Genomic DNA, 22,867 nt, shown 5'->3' with positions numbered 1-22,867 from the left:
CCTTTTTTTCTCCACCCAAGGAGCATTCTCTTCCTAGTCAAAAACGTTAAGTCCTCCAAAGACAGTCTAACACCACGTGAAATCAGAAAAGGAAATGTTGTCTCTGTGGATTTTAATTCATTTATTAATGCTGCAGTAAAAGCTCCTTGCCCCCAAACTTATCTTATGGCTTTGAAAATAATTCTGCTTCAGTTTACAAGTAAATGGAAACAAAACATCTGACTCAGAAAGGAAGCTCCTTTTACTCTATGTCACTGACTGCTAAATTCCTTGTCCTTTTCTAACTCAAAGACTCAGATTACTAGGGTCCCAAAACTTCTTCCAATGTAATTGGCCCTTCCCTATGCTACAACCCTTCAGCTCCATTTATAACCTCACCACTACTCCCAGCACAGGTCACCAGAAAATCTTGATGATTACGAATTGGGGGACAATGTTAAGATACTAGCTAGAGCTTCTCAAAATTAAATGTACATTCTATTCCAGTGCTTGAGAATCTTGTTGAAATGATGATTCTGATGCAGGATTTCTGCCAATGGCGCCTAAGATTCTGAATTATTAACAAGCTCCCAGGTAATGTAGATGCTGCTGCTCTCAAACACACTCTGAAAACACTTAGAGGCCAACAGGACTAGATCTAGAGGCAGCTAGGAGATAATAAAGGTGATTGTGGATATATGTTAACAGAGCAAACTGTTGTCGACACTGAAATTCATTAAGAACAAGAAATCCAAGGAAATAGTGAACAATTAAGTGACCTGCAGTGCCCTATGACCACACCACGCCAACACTCTAATGTTAAATACATGCCAGCTTGCAGTGTGTTGTAAAGTATCACTATGTCCAGAACTGGTATGGTAGCATTACTTGTTAAAAGCATTGACCCTGGAGTCAAACAGCCTGGGCTAGAATCCTTTCTCTGCAAATTACTTCTCTTTACCTCAGTTTGCTCATCTGCAACTTCACAGGGTTGTTGTGAGGATTAAGTTCATATATGTAGTGTTTGTAAAACTGTTAAAACAATGCCTGGCCCTATATAGGCACCAAATGTTTTTATTCAGTAATTACTAGTCTATTTAGCATATTTACTACATACAAGTACCTTAAATCTTCATCAAAATACCCTTGTTCAGCTAATGGAGTAACTTGCAATTTTATCATTAGTTATTTTAACAAAAACTTACAACTTATTCCATTATTTTCCAGACCTCTCTGAGCACTGAACACATCTGACAGTGTAATATTTGAAATGTGTGCTTTAAAAGCTGTTTATGTTTTCTTTAGGTTTACCAGTCATTACAGAAGGCTGCTGCACTCAATTTTTAAAACACTGTAAAAACATGAAAGAAATATGAACTGTCCCTACGAACACATCTTTATATTCACATGCAAGCTTGGTTTCTTTTACTTAAAAGCAGTTTCTATAGAAAAATCATTTCCTTAACCATCTCAGGTAATGACATTTGTAGAGAAGCAGTATAATTTAAAAAACACACTTTGATCAATCTAAATTCAATTTTTGTTTATATTTTTATTTATTTTGAAATAGTGAAGTGAATTATGAGAATACTAAAATTACCTCAAGCACATGCATAAAATCTTTAAATATTCGTTTTCTTTCAGACTCTAGAGTTATGTCCTCAAATGCTGGCTCTTTTACAAATCTCTCCCGGATCTGAAAAATTCAGATAAGAATACATGAATACCAAGAGAAGTATACCAGTATGACAAAAAAGAATCACAACAGCAAGGAGTAACTATGACAGCCCCATCCCCTCAAAGTCTATTAAATTTCTCTTCCTCTGAAGTCCAAACCATTTTCAATAAATATTTCTAAATGCAGGTCAGACTTGAGTTTATACTTTTAAATATTCTCAGTATATTTAATTTATACTCTACCAATAACTTCAGCTTCTTTTTGTGGCTATAAAATGAGAAGGGAATTAAAGATATTTTTATCTTCAATTGTAAAGGCAACAGATCATTAGAAAGAATTTACAATTATACATACATCTTCCCAGACAGCATCCAATTCTATTGGAGGAGTAGCCTGTTTCAACATACTCTTAAATGCAGATTCTTTTCGTTTCATTTTCCGAGCCTCCTCTTTTTCTCGTTCGCGTTCACGAGCTTCTGCCTTTTCTAATAACTTTTAGAAAATCATATTTAATCAGTTATAATAGTACAGTAACAGTAAAATCCTAGTCATATGCCCTTATTTCAGTAGCCTACAGCTTAAGTACTTTTAGCTGAATATATTAAGAACTGTACTAAAGTAGTTTAGTACAAACTTTGTAAAGCTAGTTGTTTTTCATAGTAAAGATGATAACTTACACTGTTGAAAGCCAACTTAATATTTCCAGCATCTAACGTGGTTGACCTTTTAGTTGAACTGATTATGGCCACAAAGTCTTCGAAAGTCGTATTTACTTCAACTACAAATCCTTTATCCTAAGAAAGAGAAATCTTGTTAACACTAATAATACATAAAGAAACACAATATCAACTTATAAAATTAAAATATACTACAGATTAACAGTAAATACTAAGTGTAGAGTTTACCTTTAGAATGTCTTTTATTATTTTCTTCTCATCATGATAACGTGCTTTAAGATCCTCAACATAAAACTTGAAAAGGTCAAGTGCAGTTGATCCTAATGAAAAAACTAAAGAAGTCAAAAGCTAGCTCTAACCAAAGAGCTGCAATTACTTTTTTGTTTATAAAACAAAATAAAGCACCCCTCCATTCCCCAACATAACCGCCTTCCTCTCTGGCCCATCCCAACTACTATCATGACTATAAACTGGGAAGAAAAGAATCTCACCCGGTTGACCAAGCATGTTAGTAAATCTAATGTCGGAACTAATTGTTGGATACAATTCCATCCAAGATGACATAGAATGCAGTTGTCCATGTTCGTGCAGTTCATCTAAAAATATCTGGGGAGGAAAACCCAACAATAATAAAAACCCATTATACTGAAAAGTCATCTTTAAGGACATTAGATATATTAATGTAACATGAAAACACATTAAAAACAGCAATATTTGAAACTCTTGTATCAATGTACCCAAATATGTTTAAGGTGCAAAGAATACTTGCTCTTTGATGAAAATAAAATCTTCTTTTAGGCAAAAACCTCTTCTGCACTTCAGAGAAAAGGATCTTTGAAAAACTATGTTATTTTCCAGGCTTCAGTTTACTGTTCCTTAAGATGGAACATCATTTCACTTTTAAAAAACATATCTAAAAGTACAAGTTAACTAGAAACATTAGGTGTTATCTCTAATAATGAGGCTAAAAATGTGTTTACATGTTGCCTGTAAAATACACTTTTTGTTTTTAGACACAGTGCCCAATGTGTTCTGGCTGGGTTTTTTTTTTTTTTTTTTTAATTAATGAATAAATGTGGGGCCTCTAAGAGGATGTATTTTACTGAAGTGCTACATAGTTTGAAGTACCAAGACTCAACCTCATTATCTGATTTAAAAATATATTTCCTGGGGCACCTGGGTGGCTCATTTGTTAAGCATCTGCCTTCAGCTCAGGTCATGATCCCAGCGTCCTGGGATCGAGCCCCGCATCGGGCTCCCTGCTCCGCGGGAAGCCTGCTTCTCCCTCTCCCACTTCCCCTGCTTGTGTTCCCTCTCTCGCTGTGTCTGTCAAATAAATAAATAAAATCTTAAAAAAAAAAAAAATCTATTTCCTGGGGTGCCTGTGTGGCTCGGTCAGTTAAGCATCTGCCCTTGGCTCAGATCGTATTTCAGGGTCCCGGAATTGAGCAGCACGTCAGACTCCCTGCTCAGCGGAGAGTCTGCTTCTTTCTCCCTCTGCCCTTCCCCCCAACTCTTGCTCTCTAATAATTAAGTAAAATCTTTAAAAACAAACAAACCTATTTCCTTTCTTCCATGTTAATTTTATAGCCTAAATCTAAATCTTTATATGCTTATTACAATTTCTGTTCTTTATCCTTTTTCAGTATTTGCTGATTTTTCAGGGCAACATATTGGGACTTTTGTACTCAACAATTTTTCATATTTCCTGCTTCCCCAAATCCTTAGGGTGTTTATTTCTATAAACAAATGTCTCTAAAGAACTATGGCCCAAAATTCTGTTCCTAAAATTTCTATGCCTGCACTGTTCAATATGGTAGACACAGGTCAAATGTAGCTTCTAAGTCCATGAAATGTGGCTCGTCTGAACTGAGATATGTCATCAGTATATAACACATGACGATTTTGAAGATTACCAAAAAATCTCTTAAAAAAAATACCAATTCCATATTAAAATAGTATTTTGGATATACTGGGTAAAATTAAAGATTACTAAAATTAAAAATTAATACTAAAATCATACATGAGGCATACAAATTTTTACAGGCTATCAATGCCCTGAATAAAACCATACACCTATCAATTCCACTTCTCTTCATTCTTGAACGCAAAAACAAAGTAACATGCTGATACCAGTTATAGTAACAGTAATCAGAAACCATAGCCATACTTCAGGCTTAACTAAAAGACCCATGTGGACTTTACCTCATGATTTCCCTTCCAGTTCCAGCATTGACATAATACATACTATTTTCTGTGACCCAGACTACCTTATTTTTATTGTATTACTATTTTATCATATAGGTCTCCTTATTTTAAACCATTGTAAAACCTTCATAAGAGCCCTTAAAATTCAATGGTTGCAGAAGAATATTAAAAAAACCTAAAATATGCTCTTCCCTTCTTCCCAGGCACAAGGCTGCTCAGTTAAAATGTAGGTTTTCCAGCCTTTTTATCTAGTTGCAGCCATGTGACTAAATTCTCAGCAGTTGAATATGAAGTAGAGTAAAACTTCTACATTATTGGCTTAAAAAAAAAAAAAAAAAAAAAAGAACAACTATCCTTTCAACTTCTTCCAAGCTGAAATGTGATAATGTGGACAACAAACTCCTAATTATGCATAAAAGGCTAACGGCCTAGGGCAATTCTCAAAGTATGGGCCAGAAGCATCACTATCACCTAGAAACTTCCTAGAAATATAAATTCTCAGAACCCACCCTAGGCCTACTGAATCAAATTCTAGGGGTGAAGCTCAAGAAATCTGTGGTTTTAAGAATTCTTTGCATGATCCTACAGCAAACCACTACAATAAAGGAACCCGTAAGAGTAAGAAATGTTAAGGTTTCATGGAATGAGGACTAAAGGAATGCTATTGTCTATGGCATTTAAGATTGTTTAGTGACTTTTGGCATGATAGTAAGAGTTTATTTAAAAGCCCTCTAGGTGGGATGCCTGGCTGGCTCAGTTGGTAGAACATGTGACTCTTAATCCTGGGGTTGTACAGAGTTCAAGCCCCACACTGGGCAGAAAGATTATTTAAAAAAAAAAAAAAGTCCTCTAGATGATTTAGATGCACACTAAGTTTTGAGTACTACTGCCTTAGGGAATAGCAATGTGCCCTATCCTATGCCAAATAATTATTATCATTAAAGGAGAAATAAACTTAAGTCACTGTAATTTACCATTTATCTTAATACAGTGTTTAATGGAAGAGATCCTAGGTGGCTCAGTTGGTTAAGTATCTGCCTTCGGCTCAGGCTGTGAACTCAGGTCCTGGGATGGAGTCCCCTGTGGGGCTCCCTGCTCAGCAGGCAGCCTTGCTTCTTCCTCTCCCTCTGCCACTCTCCCCCCACCCATTCATGCTTTCTCTGTCTCTTAAGTAAATAAACAAAATCTTAAAAAAAAAAAAAAAAAGACTGTACAGATTCAAATTCTGGCTCCACTACTTAGTCGTTGAATTTGGGTAAGTCACTTTGCCTGAGTCCCATTTCCTTATCTTATATAAATGAACATAACAGAAATAGTACCAACTCTTAGAAGGCCGTAATAAAAATTTAAGTGATTATCAATTTAAAATGTATAGCAGTAAACAGTGCTAACTGCTATTAATATAATTACTGAAATGAGCAATCTGGTGAAATATGAAATGCAAAAACTCATTACATTCCATGATATTCTCTATTAATGAGAGGATAAAAATGATATCTGGAGGTGAAAATGAGCCACTGACCTATATAAAGAATATATAATTTCAACTTCTACGTATAGCATTTAAGAACTATGGCCCATCCCCAAACTATATACGCCATATCATTCCCTACTGTTCTCTAGACACTAAAAATCAACCAATGAGTCATCATACATATTTTTTCAGTCTTCGCTCATGCTACTCCTCTTCCCCAAGTGAAACCTTAATTGATTTACCAGTGCTCACCTTAAATTAAATCTGCTACAGCCTTTTATGTTCCCCTGGCCTAAAATGGCTGTTCTCCTTGAGTTAAATGTGTATGGATCCTCCACAAAGCCTAAGTTAATGATCTGGGATGAGGAAGTCTCAAAATTGTTTCTATCACTGTTGAAGCTCACTAACCGTAGTATGAAATTAAACTAGAAAAGATACGTTTTTAATTACCTGAAAAGATTCTCTATTTTTACGCTGTCGTCTCCTTTCTCTCAGCAAACTCTTCTGTTTTTCTTCTTCTTCTTCTTTTTCTAAAGCTCGGATGTGTTCTTCAAAGCAAATTAATGCATCTTCTTTATCCATGTCTAGAGATTTTTCCAGTTAAATAAAATTAAAATGTCCGTTATCAGTAAGGAAAGCAGTTTATTTACATTAACTTCCTTATTATAAATTTCAAATTCACCTTTCCAAAATACTTGTAATTAAACTCAAATATGACTTGTAATCATTTAAATAGGAAATGTTTTTAAAAAATTCCAGAACAACCTCATTAAAAGATAGCTTGAATTCGAGGGTGAAATAAAGACCATGCACAAGACACAATTAAGGAAAATATAACTGTTACTGTGAAGTTTGTCAGCAACATTAGAATTACCTAAGGAGCTTTTAACAGGATAGAATTTTAGGCCCTATCCCACATCTACTGAATGAAGCATGGTATTCAGAGGGGTAATCCACAAAGCTGTAATTTAAAAAGCAACTAGGTAAATCAGAAAAAAACCCAGGGTAAGCTTAATGAAGGATAATGCTAATACAATTTTTGGTGTTTGCAAATCTCTAAAGCCATTACCTCAAGAAGACAGTGTGAGTAAAATTGTGGTAATTAATCTAGTTCATACTAAATTACACAAAAATGGCAAAAAACAATTTCAGGTTTGCTCTATGACAAACATATTTTAAGGATTATCTGATAAAGTTAGTATTTTCTTCCTGAATAATGAAACTCAATTAGACTCTATCTGGAAACCAACAAAACACTGTATTAGTAATGGACAAACAATGGGTGCCTGGGTGGCTCAGTTGGATTAAACGTCAGACTCTTGGTTTTGGCTCAGGTCAAGATCTCAGCATTGTGAGACTGAGCCCTGCATCGGGCTGGGTGTGGAGTCTGCTTAAGATCTTTCTTTCCCTTTCCCTCTGCCCCTCCCAACATAAAAAAAAAAAAAAAAGGAATGAACAAATTGTGTAACATTCAGTTAGTGACCTCATAATAAAAGTAGGAATTCTTTGCTATTGGACTTCTAAAAAAAAACGTTCTCCCATTTAGTCTTTATTCTTACTCTGTAATTCCTCATCTTCTGCAAAAGTTGGATTATCCATCAGATACTGCTGGGCTTCAGACCAGGTAGTAGAGTATGTTACATTAGCCATGTTGTCAAGTATGTTTTTTAAGGCTTCCCAATTTCTCTTCCGTAACTGCTTTGCTTGCTCCTAAATCAGAAGAATGAATACACATTTTGAGGTTCAAAGAAAGTATGGTATTTGAACTGCAATCAGTGAGAGTTTCTTTACATTCTAAATGATGCCCGAATTTCATGTTACCCGTTTATTTTAAATATCAATACTACTTTTCCAGTGATCTTGTCCAACTTCTTAGCCTGGTAACTGCTTACCTTCAATTTTTTTTTTTTTTACCTCTCTTCTAAGAAGCTGGAATCTAAAAATCGTATCTCCCCAACAACTCCATAAATCCCTCTTCCTAAAACTATGCATTATAGACAGAGTCTAAAACTAAGGTTACTGTTGACAAGTCACACAACAGGCAAATGCCAGTCTTCAACCCCTTGATGTTCAAAGTTTTGTTAATACTTACATTTCTATACATCTCAAGACTGAATAATACATAACTTACTGCAAAATAAAATAGGTATGAGGTATTTTAAAACACTATCGTGCAAGCACATTTTAGTGGTAACAATTACTGCCATTCTTGTATAGAAAACTTACACAAATACATTATGAACAAAAATACTGAGTATTTTAAAAACTTAATGAATTAAAAAAAAGAGTATCTTTCAAAGTGGGCATAAGATAGCTAATTAATGACAATTCAAGTAAGAGTTGGATAAATCTGTACCTAGTGTGTCCACATCAGTACTTACTATTATAGGAGCTATCCATTTTTAAATCTAACTTCTAATAAAGAGATCTGCTACACCACATAAATTGAATAAACCAACCAACAAAAATGGACATGTTATAAAATAACTCCTAATCAGAATGAAGAAATATCTTGTTTTATCTATAAATACTAACAACTATGAGTGAATAATACCTTTTCTTTTTTTGAAAGAAAGAATAAAACATCTTCATAGATTTCAAGACGATCACGTTCCGATATTGCATTCCAGACTTCCATCTCTCCAAACATTTGCTCTGCTTTTCTAGTAAAAAAAATTAAATGTTACTCTACATTACTCAATAAAAATTAATTTTAAGCTATTTTAATTTTATGGTAAGCCTAAAACCACCCAATGAACACTCTAAGTTCATTAGTATATTATACAGGAAAACTTTTGGATAATTAAGAACAAAATAGCTTAGGCCTCCAGTCCTCCTTAGAGGTGGAGTGGATAATTTTTTTTTTTAAGATTTATTTATTTATTTGAGAGAGAGAGAGAGAAAGGAGGAGGAGGAGGGAGAGAAAGGCAGGGAGAGTGAAAGGGAGATGGTGAGGGAGAATCCCAAACAGATGCCCAGCTGATCCAGGAGCCTGATGTGGGAATCCATCTCATGACCCTGAGATCATGACCTAAGCTGAAAACAAGAGATGGACGCTTAACCTACTGAGCCACCCAGGTGCCCCAAGGAGTGGATAATTCTAACTGAGCCATGTTTTGTAGTCAAGACTATATTTCTTAGGGTAGCTATAAGACACTAACAAACTGTCCATGGAACTAAATTATAGACTTCAAAAAGTTGCCCAGAAATTTAGATAATACATAAAACAGGACTATTTAAAGAAATTAAGAATCTTTACCCTAATGCTTTTCTAGAAAACTGAGGAAAATAACAAAGTACATATGGAAAATGAACTTAACTTATTGCAAAAATGTTAAATTTCAATTTATATATATAATATATAATTAATGTATACATATATATGTATTTTTTTTCAAAGTAGGCTCCACACGTGGAGCCCAACGTGGGGCCTGAACTCACAATCCTGATAGCAAGACCTGAGCTGAGATCAAGAGTCAGACGCTTAAACAACTAAGCCACTCAGGCATCCCTCAGTTTTTATATTAAATAGAAAGGAGTCAGGCTTTAATTATTGCATTCAGTCTACCCCTCTTTTGTTCTAGTCCCTAGTTAATAACTCAGTAAGTCTCTAAGTTAAATTCCACATTTAACTATTGATTTGTACCTTATAAAACTGCCCTACTCATAGTCATTTAGCTTTAATAAGCATATACTTTGGACTGGTTACTACACTTGGCAAAAAGTCTGACACAGAAACAGTGCAGTAAACATACACTATGCATTACTAAAAATCTTACTTGTATCTGGTTGTGGAAGTCATTTTCTCATGATTTTCAAGAAAACGCTGAAAGGATTCCTTAGCCTCTTTGTATTTCGATCTTGCTTCTTCTTTTTCTTCTTTCTCTGTCTGGACTTTGTAAGCATTAAAGGCTTGCTTTTTTTCACTCAACTTTGCTAAAGCACTAAATAGAAAAAATACCATATAAGAGTAAATGAAGGCAGGATGATCAAATGTCAAAGTTTTGAAAAAAAAAAAGATTTCATTTGCTAATCAAGAAAATTCCAGTAAGATATTAAAAATTAAGAAACAATTACAGAAAATAATTTCTACTTTAAAATCTGTACTCAAATTGTATGACAAGCTTTTTGGCTTTTTTTGGTTCATATCTGACATATAACAACTGTTCTTGTTATCTAAAATAAGAAAAGACAATGAAGGTTAAAAATTATATTATTTTACACATTTTTAATTTGCTAGGGTTGGAAAAGTAAATAAAAAACTTCAAGTGTTACCTGTATCGTGGATCATTAATGATCATTTTCATAGCTTGTTCCCATGAAGCATTAGATGGTACCCGCTGAAAACCATTTAATGACAAAATTAAAATTTTGCAAATATTGTAAAAGTCATACACCAGGAAATAAAGTATAATACTGCAAACATCAAGCACTTCCCTTTACTCAAGTTTGAAAGAGGTCTAATAATTTCTTATTGAACCAAGGCAAACCTGGGTAATATACACATAGACTAAAAAGAAAACTTAAACTGATATTTAACAGAGCAAGAATACTTTTCTTAAGACCTTTGGTTAAAAGAGAAACTATTTTTATGAATAAAAAACATTAAATACAGAGGTAGAATGTGCTGTGTAGTACACTGTACACAAAATATTCTTCAAAAAAAGGCAAATTTTGTTCATTTTTGCTTACAATAGTTTATGAAATTACTATTTTCAACAAAGGCATCAAGGTACTGACTGCATTAAACAGTAACTTCATTTATTAGATAATTATTGTATGTCACATAAAAATCTTTAGTACCTTTTCTTTCAATAATTCTTTAAATGCTTGCTTTGCCTCTTCCTTTGTATTCCAAGTATAGGTTTTCTTTGTTGGTTGGCTTTCCTCCTCTTCTTTTTTGGGAGTAAAACTAGAGGTAAATTCAAACATTGTATTTATAATTTAAGTATAAACATTTGCCTCACTTGGAAAAACAATGTTTTCATTATTTGTTTGATATTGAGGTTAAATTTTACAATTTTAGAATGAAGTCTCCTATATGAATCCTACACACTTAGCTAAACATAAAGACATAAAGGTAATATAATTTTTTCCTGAAACATTCAGTTATTAGGACCTTGCATGACGGCTTCTAAAAGAAACAATTGCACTAAAACATTAGTTCCACTAGTCCACAAATGAATACTCTTAAATGGTCTGTAAAACTTACCCAGTGTCTTCATTTCAGTGCCTTAATAAGTAAGGATTTGGGCAGTGTGCATGAATATAAAAAAAGATGCTGAGGATCTAAATCAGGATGGGAATACTACAACTCATGCACCAAATATAGCCCATTGCCTGTTTCTGTAAATAGTTTTACTCATGAGTTTATATATTGTTATGGCTTATTGTGTGCTATCATAGCAGAACTACATCATTGTGACAGAATTTATGATCCACAAAACTGAAAGTATTTACTCTGTGATAATTTACAAAAAAAAGTATGCCAAACACTGACCTCAAACAAAAAGAATTAACATATCCAAGAATTATCAACTGTACTAGTTTGGGGGTCTTTATGAAAAGGTCATATAATCCCTTCCTATATAAAGGGGTAAAAAATGCAGAAAACCAAAACTAAGTAGAAAACTTAGGGGAAGATACTGGAGCAAATACTAACAACCACAAAAAATATATTCACACCCTCTGAGTCAAGTAACCTTACCTTGGGAAATTTATTTAAAATCATCAGAAATAGTATAAAGGGCCCAGTCAAAAATTAACAGCTATAAATGGTCTATACTACAGTAATTAAAATAAAAAGATTATAATGACTCAGGCACTTAAAGAAATACTAGAAAGAAAATAAGCAGGAAATAACTGTTCATTGCTAAAATTACGAGAAACAAATTACTGTAGAAAAAAATAAAGGATAAAAAAGATGTAAAAAAAATACCATCCCCCAAAGCTTAAATGTCTATCAAAACACTGAAATTTATGTATATGTAAATAATAAAATAATATGCCATCATTCAACATGATGGGGTATCTTTAAAATGTAAAAGACATCAGATAAAGGTTTAATATACATATATAAAATGCATGTATTTTTAAATGCGCAGAGAAAGGGCAGAAGGAGAGCGTCTGGCAGGTTCAGTTCAAAGAGCATGCAACTCTTGATCTTGGGTTGTGAGTTAGAGCCCCATGTTGGGTGTAGAGATTATTAAAATAATAAAACAGGAGTGCGTCAGTGGCTCAGTTGATTGACTCTTGCTTTCAGTTCAGGTCATGATCTCAGGATCTTGAGATGGAGCTCCAAGCTGGGCTCTGGGCTCAGAGGGGAGTTTGCTTTCACTCTCCCTTTACCCTCCTCTCTCCTGCACGAGTGTGTGCGCTCTCTCTCTCAAATAAATAAATCTTTAATAAAAGAAAACTTAAAAAAAAATAAAAATAAAAAAGGACCGAAGGATATAAGTAAAATGTTACTCTTTTACGCCTTCAAATATACCATTAGATTCCTTTTTCAACTTCTAAACAGAAAAAATTATAAAGCTATTTTCAACTTTGGGAAATGTACATAAAAATCTAAAAAAGTATATTTACAAGAAGGAGTTGGGAGATGAAATCAATATGCTTAAATATTAAGATGGGTGATCATGTTTGGAATTTGACACCATGGTTAACATTTTTTTTTAAAATATATGTGGACATCATTAAAGCCAGGAAGCATGGCTCAAGGTTACTTTTTTATCTATATAAAGCACAGCCATATGAAATATGACCAGATGATAGGGAACACAAGTACATGTGAACTATAAACTAACAGATGCAGCTGTTTTGCCATATTAAAAAGTTGTAGCAATTTAATTACAGTAACAGTTTTCCTTCTACATCCTACTAAATATTTTTGTCTACTTAATTTTTGCTTCTATTTGTTCAACATCAAACTATAGCACTTCCTTTCAGGGCTGTGCTAAGTCATATTTGAGACTGTCCGCAAAATAAAGTAATACTAATCCTGTATTTAAAATTTTGTTATTTTAATAATCATGGCTTTTTTGCACTAGTTTTGATTTAAAATTACAGCACCACAACTGACGTATCTTGATTACTAAGGTGCTTGGTACCCCCCTCTAAATTTGTGCCTCACCCTCGATCTCTGAATTCTGCTTCCTAAAACTTGAGGATTAGTTTTTCAACAGTTTAAGAGCATGACGTCACAAAATTCAGCCTTGATAATGATTCATTATCTAAAGGCTCATGTTTTGATTCACACACAAATTTTGAACACTCAATGGCCACCATGTAAACTGGCAATTTCTTGCATTAATGAGGTCTGGTACTGATTTGCAAACACAAGTCACTGAACTTACTCAGCTACAGTTTCCTGCTTAGCTGTTTCTTCTCCAGTATTACTGGATACTTCCATACTCTGTTCCTGAACAGCAGGAGTACTAGTAAGCTGTGCTTGTTCTTCAGTTGAAATTGTCACTGTATTCTCGTTATCTACAACAGTCGCAACAATCGAAGTAACTTCTGGCTCAGGAACGACTGGACCAGTTCCACCGACAGTGTTTGAAGCAGAGGTGGAAGCACTGGCGTTGGCGGCGGCAGCGGCGGCGGCAGCGGCGGCGGCGGCAGCAACGACGGCGGCAGCGGCTTCCGCAGCAGCCATGGTGCTCATGGTGGTGGGAATTTCTGTTGTAGGAACCGGGGCTGTTGATGTTGTGGTGCACTCCTCTTGCTTACTATGTATTAAAAAGCAACAAAACCCGGGTCATCTCCTTAAGTAATAATCAGAAAGCCAAACAATACTAGTTTTTATCATAAAATCAAATGAGTAAGAGAAACTACAAAAGGGAGAAAGGCAATGTGGCAAACTATCAAGCCATTTGAAAAGATGAAAAACACAGAATGACACTGGATTACTTTGATTTAACTGAGCAAACATTCAGGTTAATACAGGACAGGGACTCAGGCAACACTCTGCACTTCCAAAAGTCCAATAATTGTTTTTGTTCACAAAATGCCCTACTATCAGACTGTATTATACATCATAAAAGTTGGCCTATATCATAAATTTCTATAAGAACTTTAAATTTTATCCATTTCATATATTAAAAGGGAAACCTGAATACAGGAAGACATATATACTTCATCCATTCCCAAATTAAATCAAACCAAATTTTGAACTTTTCTACAACACAGCCTTCTTAATTCAAAGGATGCAATCCAAACTCCAACAATCACTGTCTAGTAAAGTGTCATTTGTATATCTTGAGTAAATATCCTTCTCCTGCCCCCAATCTCCAAAGACATCAAACCATCAGGCCCGACCTGTTAAATACTATTTATACTATAAAGCAAATAGTTAAAACAAGAATGCTATATACAGGAGATACCAAATTTATAAATTGTACTGATGCCCAAAATTGCTTACCTGCTTTCTTCAGCTTTGATCATTGCTATTAAAGAGAAAAAAGCAAAGTTACATATGACATGGATTTTAAATACAATCACTGAAAACAAACATTAAAGGAAGATAAAGAGAAGTTTCATACAGTAAGATTTAATTTACCATCCAAAAACAAACTTTTTCAGAGCAAATTCTTACTCCAAAGTTGCAGGGTAGCAATTAAAGAATGAAGACAAATTTAAACAACAGCAGTTTTTAGGAAAGTTTCTCTGCACACTGCTACTTTCCCAAAGGCTGCTGGCTATTGCAAAAACTCTCTGAAAGTATCTGTATAATTCTGGATTAAAACACTATTTTCCCCAAGGGTAAAACTAATTGGTTTTTTCCCTAAGATACCAAATTCAAAATGAGACCAAATTCATATCATGAAATTCCAGCACAATATACTAGCATTGACAGGTAGATAGATAGTTATACACACCAACTGTTTTATACTAGGGTTATATCAGAAATGAGCTTGATATTTCTTACATGAATAAAATGGGAATCTACCTATCTACAATATTATTATTAGCCAATGCTAGTATAGAAATTTAAAGACCTTTAAAGATTTGCATTCAATATTTCAGCTTTTATTCCAATTAAATTTTTCTTTATGGATAACAAAAATATTCAGCATCTTTGATAGGGAATGAGGTGGTCCACGTAAGTGGTAACAAAGCTGAACTTTATGAAAGTATTTTAAAAACTTATCCCCCTTTAATGGAAACCATTTCTGAAAATATGTTTAGGATGTCTGACAAAACATACTAAAGGAGTCATCATTACTAACATATTTTTCAGATACAATGATGATCTAAGCTAATTATGTGACACAAGAAAAAGGTAAGTAGACTTAAGACCACAGTTCTTCTGGGAAATTTTTATTCTCTTTATTTTTTTTATTCTACTTTATTAGCCCCATTTCTAAAATCTACTGCTTCTAAATCAATAATTTATGATACCAGATTCTATTAGAAGTGAGAGTGAAAGAACTAAATTTTCAATTCTCACTCTAATCTCTGCTATTTGAAGAACTGGGTTTCATATTAGGTAGTATTTCCAGATTCTCAGGGGTATTCTGAACAGTTGAGGATAATGAAAAATACTCCCTCTCTAAGTAAAGCATGGCATTTTGTTTAATTCTCCCATAACATAAAGGCTATTTTGCCATGTTGTGCTAAAATAATATCAGCATTAAATGTATAGTCTGATAATAAAAAAATTTAAACTGAACTCAAGGCTCTCTGCTATCTGCTATATGGGTTAAGTCACATATTGCATGTATGTACCAACACACACAGTTGTATTTAGAATTATTGTACATGATGTCCTTATTCAATTTTCCAATGGTAAATTTTTTTTAAATCAAAGTATAATTTTAAAAGTTACAAGCTCATTTATAATATAACCCTTTAATGAATTTTTAATTAGAGGTTTCTCACTGCAGATTTATCCAATCATGGTTAGTGAACATTAGTAACATACTTTAAAAATGTTAAATAATGACAGAAAATGAATTATCAAAGCAGCTCACCATGCAGGTTTGATTTTGTAATAAGACTTCCAGCAACAATGGTATTCTGGTATCCTAGTTTCAGTGGAATCAAATCAAATAAAAATCTATTTAAAATCTATAGAACTGATATCTAGAGCAACAAGAAAATAAGAGCCCATAAAACTGTTACACCATTTAAAATGTTCTAATCATTTTTAAAAATAAGACCTGTGTTTGAACAATCCTATTTATGAAGGATTGTTTCAATGTGAATGACATAGATATGTAAAAAATTAACATTAAAAATTATTTTTTTCTGTGTTACCTTCAAGATCCTCAAGTTCTTTAGGTTTGGCCCAGCGGGATTCTTTTGTTTGAGAATTATAATAGTAAGGCTTTCCAGAGTCAGATTTGTATTCCTTCCAGGGACATTTAGATAAAAGTTGCTAAAGGGAAATAGAAATCCTCAGTAATGTATTTAGCATCACTAATCATTCACACTACTGTTTCACTAAATATTATCAATCTGTACAAATCAAATGCTTTTAAGATAAGCCACCAATTATAGAATACTTAGTAGGTGATATTATTTAAAATATTATTTAATCTTTGTAATAATACTGCAACATCCATACTATTATTTCAAATTTATACTGTTACTTACAGAAAGTAACTTAAGATAATATAATTAAGGGGCAGAGGCAAGATTCAAAACCAGGTCTAAGTAAATTTCAAATCTTATTTGCTGGTGCCATTTACACCCCCATCATAGGTGAAATTTATCATATGCATTTCACAGACTTCTCAAATACTAACAAAAGTAGGAAAAACATAAAAACTGGGAAAAAGCAAAATCTGGTTTACCCATGCTTAGATATCAGTTTTATGGCTAATAATTTATTAAACTTATGTGAACTATCTTATGTAAGGAAACAGTAAGTATGATATCCTTAAAACCTAATATATAAAACTGGTTAGCGTGGCATGAGAATGCTATGGAAAACTCCTATTTAGACGGTGTCTTAGTGATGATATTTAAGGAAGAAATAACTGCCTATATCAGTACTGGGATAAAAAAAAATTAGTCTATGCCAACCTCCCATCCCAAGTACTGCTGTGCATATTAGTGTGGTGGCCTGGAAAATATTTTTATATCCTCAAATTCCTTAATTAAGAGGGAGAAAATAAAGATATGCTGCCAACTTGGAAAAATCTCCAAGTGTGGCTTGAAATACCAGATCAACTCTTACTTAGGACTCCAGAGTTCCTAATTAAACCATTTGCAATAAAGTTTACTCAGTTTAGTCCTTCAATCTAATTACCACACTGTATACTGTGAATGATAAAATTTGCAACACAAAAAGAAATACACATACTTTCAGGGGCTTTTTTCACAAAGACAATTTCCCACTCTAACAGGATACTTGTATTTTTAATTTAATTCCATCTCCATTACCCCAAACTCACTGGAAATGTTTAAGAATTCACTGGAAGACATTTGCAATCACCTAGGTTTGCTATAAAGGGAAAACAGTTTAAAATGTGATTTTAGGGATGCCTGGGTGGCTCAGTCGGTTAAGTGTCTGCCTTGGGCTCAGGTCATGATCCCAGCATCTTGGGATCAAGTCCCGCATCAGGCTCCTTGCTCAGCGGGGAGCCTGCTTCTCCCTCTCCCTGCTGCTCCCCCCCTTGTGCACGTGCACTCTTTCTCTGACAAATAAAATCTTTAAATAAATAAATTTTAAAAATGTGAATTTAAAGAATAGAGCACAGAGAGTCCTTTTGCTCTTCCAATTTATTCTTTAATCCTTCTTAATTTGATGCCACCTGATAAAGTTTACTGAGCAGGGGCAAAAATCAGTAAACAAAATTGGTTTGCCTTCTAACAATCACCAATAAAATCCTAAGAAAAACATGACTCAATCTATTTAACAATCCCTAATTTTAAAGCCTCAAACTTCACCTCAGCAGGTGTTTTCAGATCATCTGGTTTCTCCCAAGTAGACTGTTTTGTTTCAGTATTGTAGTAGTAAGTCCTTCCATCAGGTGATTTATGCTCGGTCCACATTGATTTCTAAAGAAAAAAATTACAAAAAGATTTCAATTATTTAACAGTGCTATGACACTGAATATCAGTTTTCATTAGTTTCATTAACAATATATGAAGAAATTAAAAGTATAAAAATAGGCATACTTTTCACAGTTTAAGTCACTTAGAATAATTTATCAATGCAAGTAGTAGGGAGGTAACTGAAAAATAGACTTAAAAGTATTTCAAAAGTGGCATGGATCTCTCTCTTCTACAAAGTATCTCAGAAGTTTAAGGATAGGAATGTTTCTCTTAAGAATGGTAATTTTCTAACTAACACACAAAAGACAATCTATGTGCAACATAGGTTATCTTAGCTATGCCTTATAGCTAAAATATATGAAGCAGATGCTATTGTTGTATAGGTGGATTGATCATGATCTCAACAACGTGAATTCAGAGAATATTTACATCAAGTTAGACAAAGTTCTAGACTGACATGCCATAAAGATGCAGCTGTCAAAACTACAAAGGATGGGTTTTGGATGATAGTCAAAATTTAACAATCAAGGTGAAATTTAACAGGGATAAAATGTGAATCCAAATGCCTCAACACAAGATGGGTGAGAAAGTTTTATGTGACACTAGTTTGATATAGAATATAAATCCACTCTTGGACCCAGAAGAACTACTAGGAACCTACTAAAAGTTGCTAGTAAAACCTCAGGCATCAATAAATATGATGCCTCAAATAAATGCTGGTTAAGAGTTTACAAGGTTCCCATACATATATACATAAAATAATAAAGAAGGTGGGAAGAAACTTGGAGAGGTGATAGGTGTCTGTGGTCTTGGTGGTGATAGTTTCTCAGGTATGCATTTATTCCCCAAATCATCTGGTTGTACACATTAAGCATGTACAGTTTTATAAGTCAATCATATCCTTAATGAAGAGGTTGTTTAAAAAAAGTAATTTTACAAGGAATCATGAATGAATTAATTACTGAATGAGATCAAAGATATTAAGTCCAGTTCCAGGTACCAGATTATTTAGATAATAACAAAGTAGGCTTGAAAGAGTGATTAGAGAAGATCTATATCACATTTCTTCAAATCTAAGACAAAACACTGTAAATATCTCTAAAAAAGAAAAAGTAAAATCATCTTCGAACTATCACATGCTTTTTAACTTACATTTCTGAAAGATATATTCTTAGACACTGATTTTTACCACAATTCAGTTTTTTGAATAAAAAGAAAGGCAAATAGAATAGTTCAGCTGTTCTTTAAACTTCATATTGAGACCATTTTGTGTATGAGAGCTGCCGACATCCATTATATTCCACACAATATCATCCCCTTTGCTATCAAAAATATTGGTAATGCAGCATTAAAACAAACACAAAAAACTAAAAATGACCAGTACTTGTTCTTAACTATCTTCTGTCCATACTTAAAGGTGACCTTTTTTTCTTCCTTATTAACTTTATTGTGAAATAGCACATACCTACTTTTGATTTCTGCTTTGGGAATGTGGCTCAACACATATCATTTCATTGCTTTTTCTACTCTCTCACCATAATCATTTTATTCCTAAGCTGATAAGAGTGCTATGCCATTACTTCTAGAACTTTCTTTCAAGCCACTGACATTCATTCTTCTGATGCTGGCACTTTTTGTTGTTCAATCATGCACAACTAAGCCATAACTGCTGTCTGGAGAATGGAGATCGTAAGACACAATAGATTACAAGATGAATCTCAATTTCAGACATGTTCAATGGTCAAAGCAAATATGCTAAGTGATTTAAGGAACATTTGCAAAAGGTGAGGATGGAGAACAAGAAAAGGGGACTTAACACAAATGTGATTTTCAGACAAGTAGATGAGGAAGATGATTATTTTCTAAAACTTCTGAGAAGAAAATTAGAGTTAATGTGAAGGAATTTTAAATAGCCATTAGAATTCAAAGAAAAAACTTGATAAAATTTGAGCTGTTTGATAAGAAAATGTTTATCTCTTCTTATACAGATTAAGTCCTCTCACATCACTATTTACAAAATGGAATCTGCATGGTATAGAAAGATAGTTCAAAAAGTGTATTAAATTCTTTAACTTGTTCTAGCACTGTGTGCAGGATAGGACAACTACAATCTCTCTGGAGCAAACATTATAGTAACTGCTGGAAAATATTTGGCTTGCTGCCACTTTAACATCTAACCAAAAGGTGATGTGATTTAGAGATACATGAAAGCTTCAACTGTATGAGTATTGCTTCATTTGACAAATTAAATCCTGCTAAGGTAGACAGAGGTTTATATTTCTTTCATATTTAAAAAAAAAAAAAAGGGGGCGCCTGGGTGGCTCAGTTAGTTAAGCAACTGCCTTCGGCTCAGGTCATGATCCTGGAGTCCCGAGATCGAGTTCCGCATCGGGCTCCCTGCTCAGCAGGGAGTCTGCTTCTCCCTTTCCCCCCTCTTGTGCTCTCTCTCTAATAAAATCTTTAAAAAAAAAAAAAAATGAACTCAGAAGCATCTCAGGACTGCACTAAAAAGGAATCTCTTAAGTTCCAAAATTATATTTAAATTTCCCAAGTAACATCTGCTAAAGGGCATTCAGAAAAGAGGAAGTTCACCAGAAATAAACTCATGAAAAAATGGAATTAAAAAGGGACAAGGTACACTTGACCAAATAATAGGGATAAAGAGGAGAAATGTACAAACCAGTAAAACAAACAATAAAGCAATTTAGTATTCACTAGCTATTATTTTATTTAAGCCTTACAACTAACTACACTGCAAAGCAGCATGAACACTATCCCCATTTTTCAAATAAGAAAACCAAGGTTTAGGAGGGTTAATAACCCGCTCATAGTCATTCAGGAAGTAAATAAAACTAGAAATAATTCAAATTTTCTTCTAAAGATCAGGTTTTACCCACACAAATGCTGTGTGAAGGATACTATATTCAGAACAGTCTACTTGTCAATAAGGACACATAAACTCCTGATCTACCAATGAGTGGTAAGCATTGTGCTAATTGCTTTGCATCAATTCTCAAATTAATTCTTTTAATAATCCCGCCAGGTAGATACTATTTATTATCTCCACTTTATAAGAAGAGAAAAAGGAACACAAGAAAGTACAGGAACATGCCCAAGGTAACACAGCTGGCTAGTGAGTTCATTACAACACTGTCCTGCCCCACCCACTAAGGTCCTATTGAAGAGCAAGGCTCCAACACTTTGTATTACGAGAAACAGAATCATTTCAAATAGGAATATAAATTCTGTACTAATGCCTTTAATATACCAAATCTACTTATAGAAGTCAATTCTGGAGAAAAATGATTTATCTGATAAATTTTTGTTCCTTTTCCTTAAATGTATCTAATTTGCAACTTAAAGTAAAACTGTATCTTGTTTCTGGCCAAAGTAGTAATATTTTAGAAGAAAAATTTAAAAACAAATGTATCTTGAATGTTGAATATAAGATGCAGAATGGCATAAAATGTTAATGGGTATGTCAATAATTAACAACTGTAAAGATGTCTTCATAGGATAAAACATGACTTAGGCAAGTATTTACTAAATATGGAGAACAGCAGAGTCTATTCAAAAACTTATTTTCCTAAAAATCCTATTTTTTTAAAAAACACAAGACCTTTCAGAGCAATAAACAAATGCTGCCTATCAAATACTTAGACTGCCCTTGCATAATCAGAGAAAACCTAACAAAGAACCTTACAATGTTCTGTAGTAACGTGTAATTCAGATGTGTATTTTGAATGGGTCAAAACCAGGATATTGCTTTTAACCGTAAGTTATTTGCTTTGAGGACTTGTAGGAACAATTAAGATAATCCTTGCACTGGAGCTTTAGAATTACTCTGCACTTATGTCACAGATGACAGACTTCCCCAAATTATTGTTATTACTGTGACAGTTACTGTCAACACAAATGGCAGTTCTGGGTAATAAACCAAAAGTCAGCATTTTCACAAATGATAAAGTGGAAGCATAAATTTGCAAAGTAAGACATTAAAAAACTATCATCCTTAATATACAAAAATCTACTACAATCAACAAGACAATCTTATGGGAAAATAAACACGACCATTAACAGAACTTAATACAGATAATATAATTAGATATTCAACTTCATTAGTAAATTAAGGAAGCATACATTAAATGAAAACTTTTTGTTCTTCAGGTCAGTGACAGTTAACGACTTAGTATACAATGTTAAAAGGATGTGAAGAAATGTGCACTGTCACACTAGTGTTTGGAATGGAATTGGTATTGGTTCGCTGCCAATTTACTGGTTCTCATCAAAACTGAAAATGCAAATAAACAAAAGAAAAAGAAAAGAGATGCAAACAACCTCTTGATGCTGATATTTCACTCCACAAAACCCCATTTATATAGTTGCAAAGATGTACAAGAATGTTCTCCACAGGATTACTTGTAATGAGGAAAAATTAGAGATGATTCAATATCCACCCACAGGAAAACCATTCAATTAGGGTCCATTCATACTGTAGATTTATCTTATGGAGATCTGTTTTTTAATATAACAGAAAACGTCTAAGATGCAGTTTGAAATACAAAGTGAGACCTTGTGATATAGCAGCAAAATATATACAGAAAATTTTTAAAAGAAAAAAAAGACTTGATAAAAGGAAAAAAAGCATATATATATTTACCAAGACAACTAATATACTTTTCAGATATCAAGAAGCTAGTCAACAATTGGGCTGTGAATAAATTCAATACTCAAACTATATAAACATATGTACATCGGGTAAACATTTATACATACGAGTTTTCTGTAGTAACGTGTAAGTTCAACTGAATGAAACCAAAAAAACATGACTAAATCTAAATACTA

The 22,867-nt window shown here is 33.6% G+C and overlaps 1 protein-coding gene across 7 annotated transcripts in view; it reads right to left on the bottom strand.

The window, feature by feature from the left end:
• Window positions 1-22,867, bottom strand: part of PRPF40A (pre-mRNA processing factor 40A) — a 55,640-nt gene that overhangs the window by 4,945 nt on the left and 27,828 nt on the right. For 4 of the 7 annotated variants that reach the window (XM_081814437.1, XM_081814443.1, XM_081814439.1 and 1 more), the window contains 16 exons: window positions 17,915-18,025; window positions 16,277-16,397; window positions 15,991-16,044; window positions 14,439-14,463; window positions 13,372-13,746; window positions 10,820-10,928; window positions 10,292-10,356; window positions 9,796-9,960; window positions 8,571-8,679; window positions 7,576-7,726; window positions 6,467-6,600; window positions 2,826-2,940; window positions 2,563-2,666; window positions 2,335-2,451; window positions 2,012-2,149; window positions 1,580-1,675 (listed from right to left, as the gene is read on the bottom strand). In XM_081814437.1, the coding sequence (XP_081670563.1) occupies window positions 1,580-1,675; window positions 2,012-2,149; window positions 2,335-2,451; window positions 2,563-2,666; window positions 2,826-2,940; window positions 6,467-6,600; window positions 7,576-7,726; window positions 8,571-8,679; window positions 9,796-9,960; window positions 10,292-10,356; window positions 10,820-10,928; window positions 13,372-13,746; window positions 14,439-14,463; window positions 15,991-16,044; window positions 16,277-16,397; window positions 17,915-18,025 (1,989 nt within the window). The remainder of the gene's footprint in view (window positions 1-1,579; window positions 1,676-2,011; window positions 2,150-2,334; window positions 2,452-2,562; window positions 2,667-2,825; window positions 2,941-6,466; window positions 6,601-7,575; window positions 7,727-8,570; window positions 8,680-9,795; window positions 9,961-10,291; window positions 10,357-10,819; window positions 10,929-13,371; window positions 13,747-14,438; window positions 14,464-15,990; window positions 16,045-16,276; window positions 16,398-17,914; window positions 18,026-22,867) is intronic. The other 3 variants (XM_081814438.1, XM_081814440.1, XM_081814441.1) reach the window with 3 other exon arrangements.

The sequence above is a fragment of the Leptonychotes weddellii genome, chromosome 3 (genome assembly GCF_054177405.1).
Source record: "Leptonychotes weddellii isolate Sample4059 chromosome 3, ASM5417740v2, whole genome shotgun sequence".
In the NCBI taxonomy this organism is placed as follows: Eukaryota; Metazoa; Chordata; class Mammalia; order Carnivora; family Phocidae; genus Leptonychotes; species Leptonychotes weddellii.
Note: the sequence above shows the minus strand (reverse complement) of the source record. Positions and strands in the feature narration are given on the sequence as shown.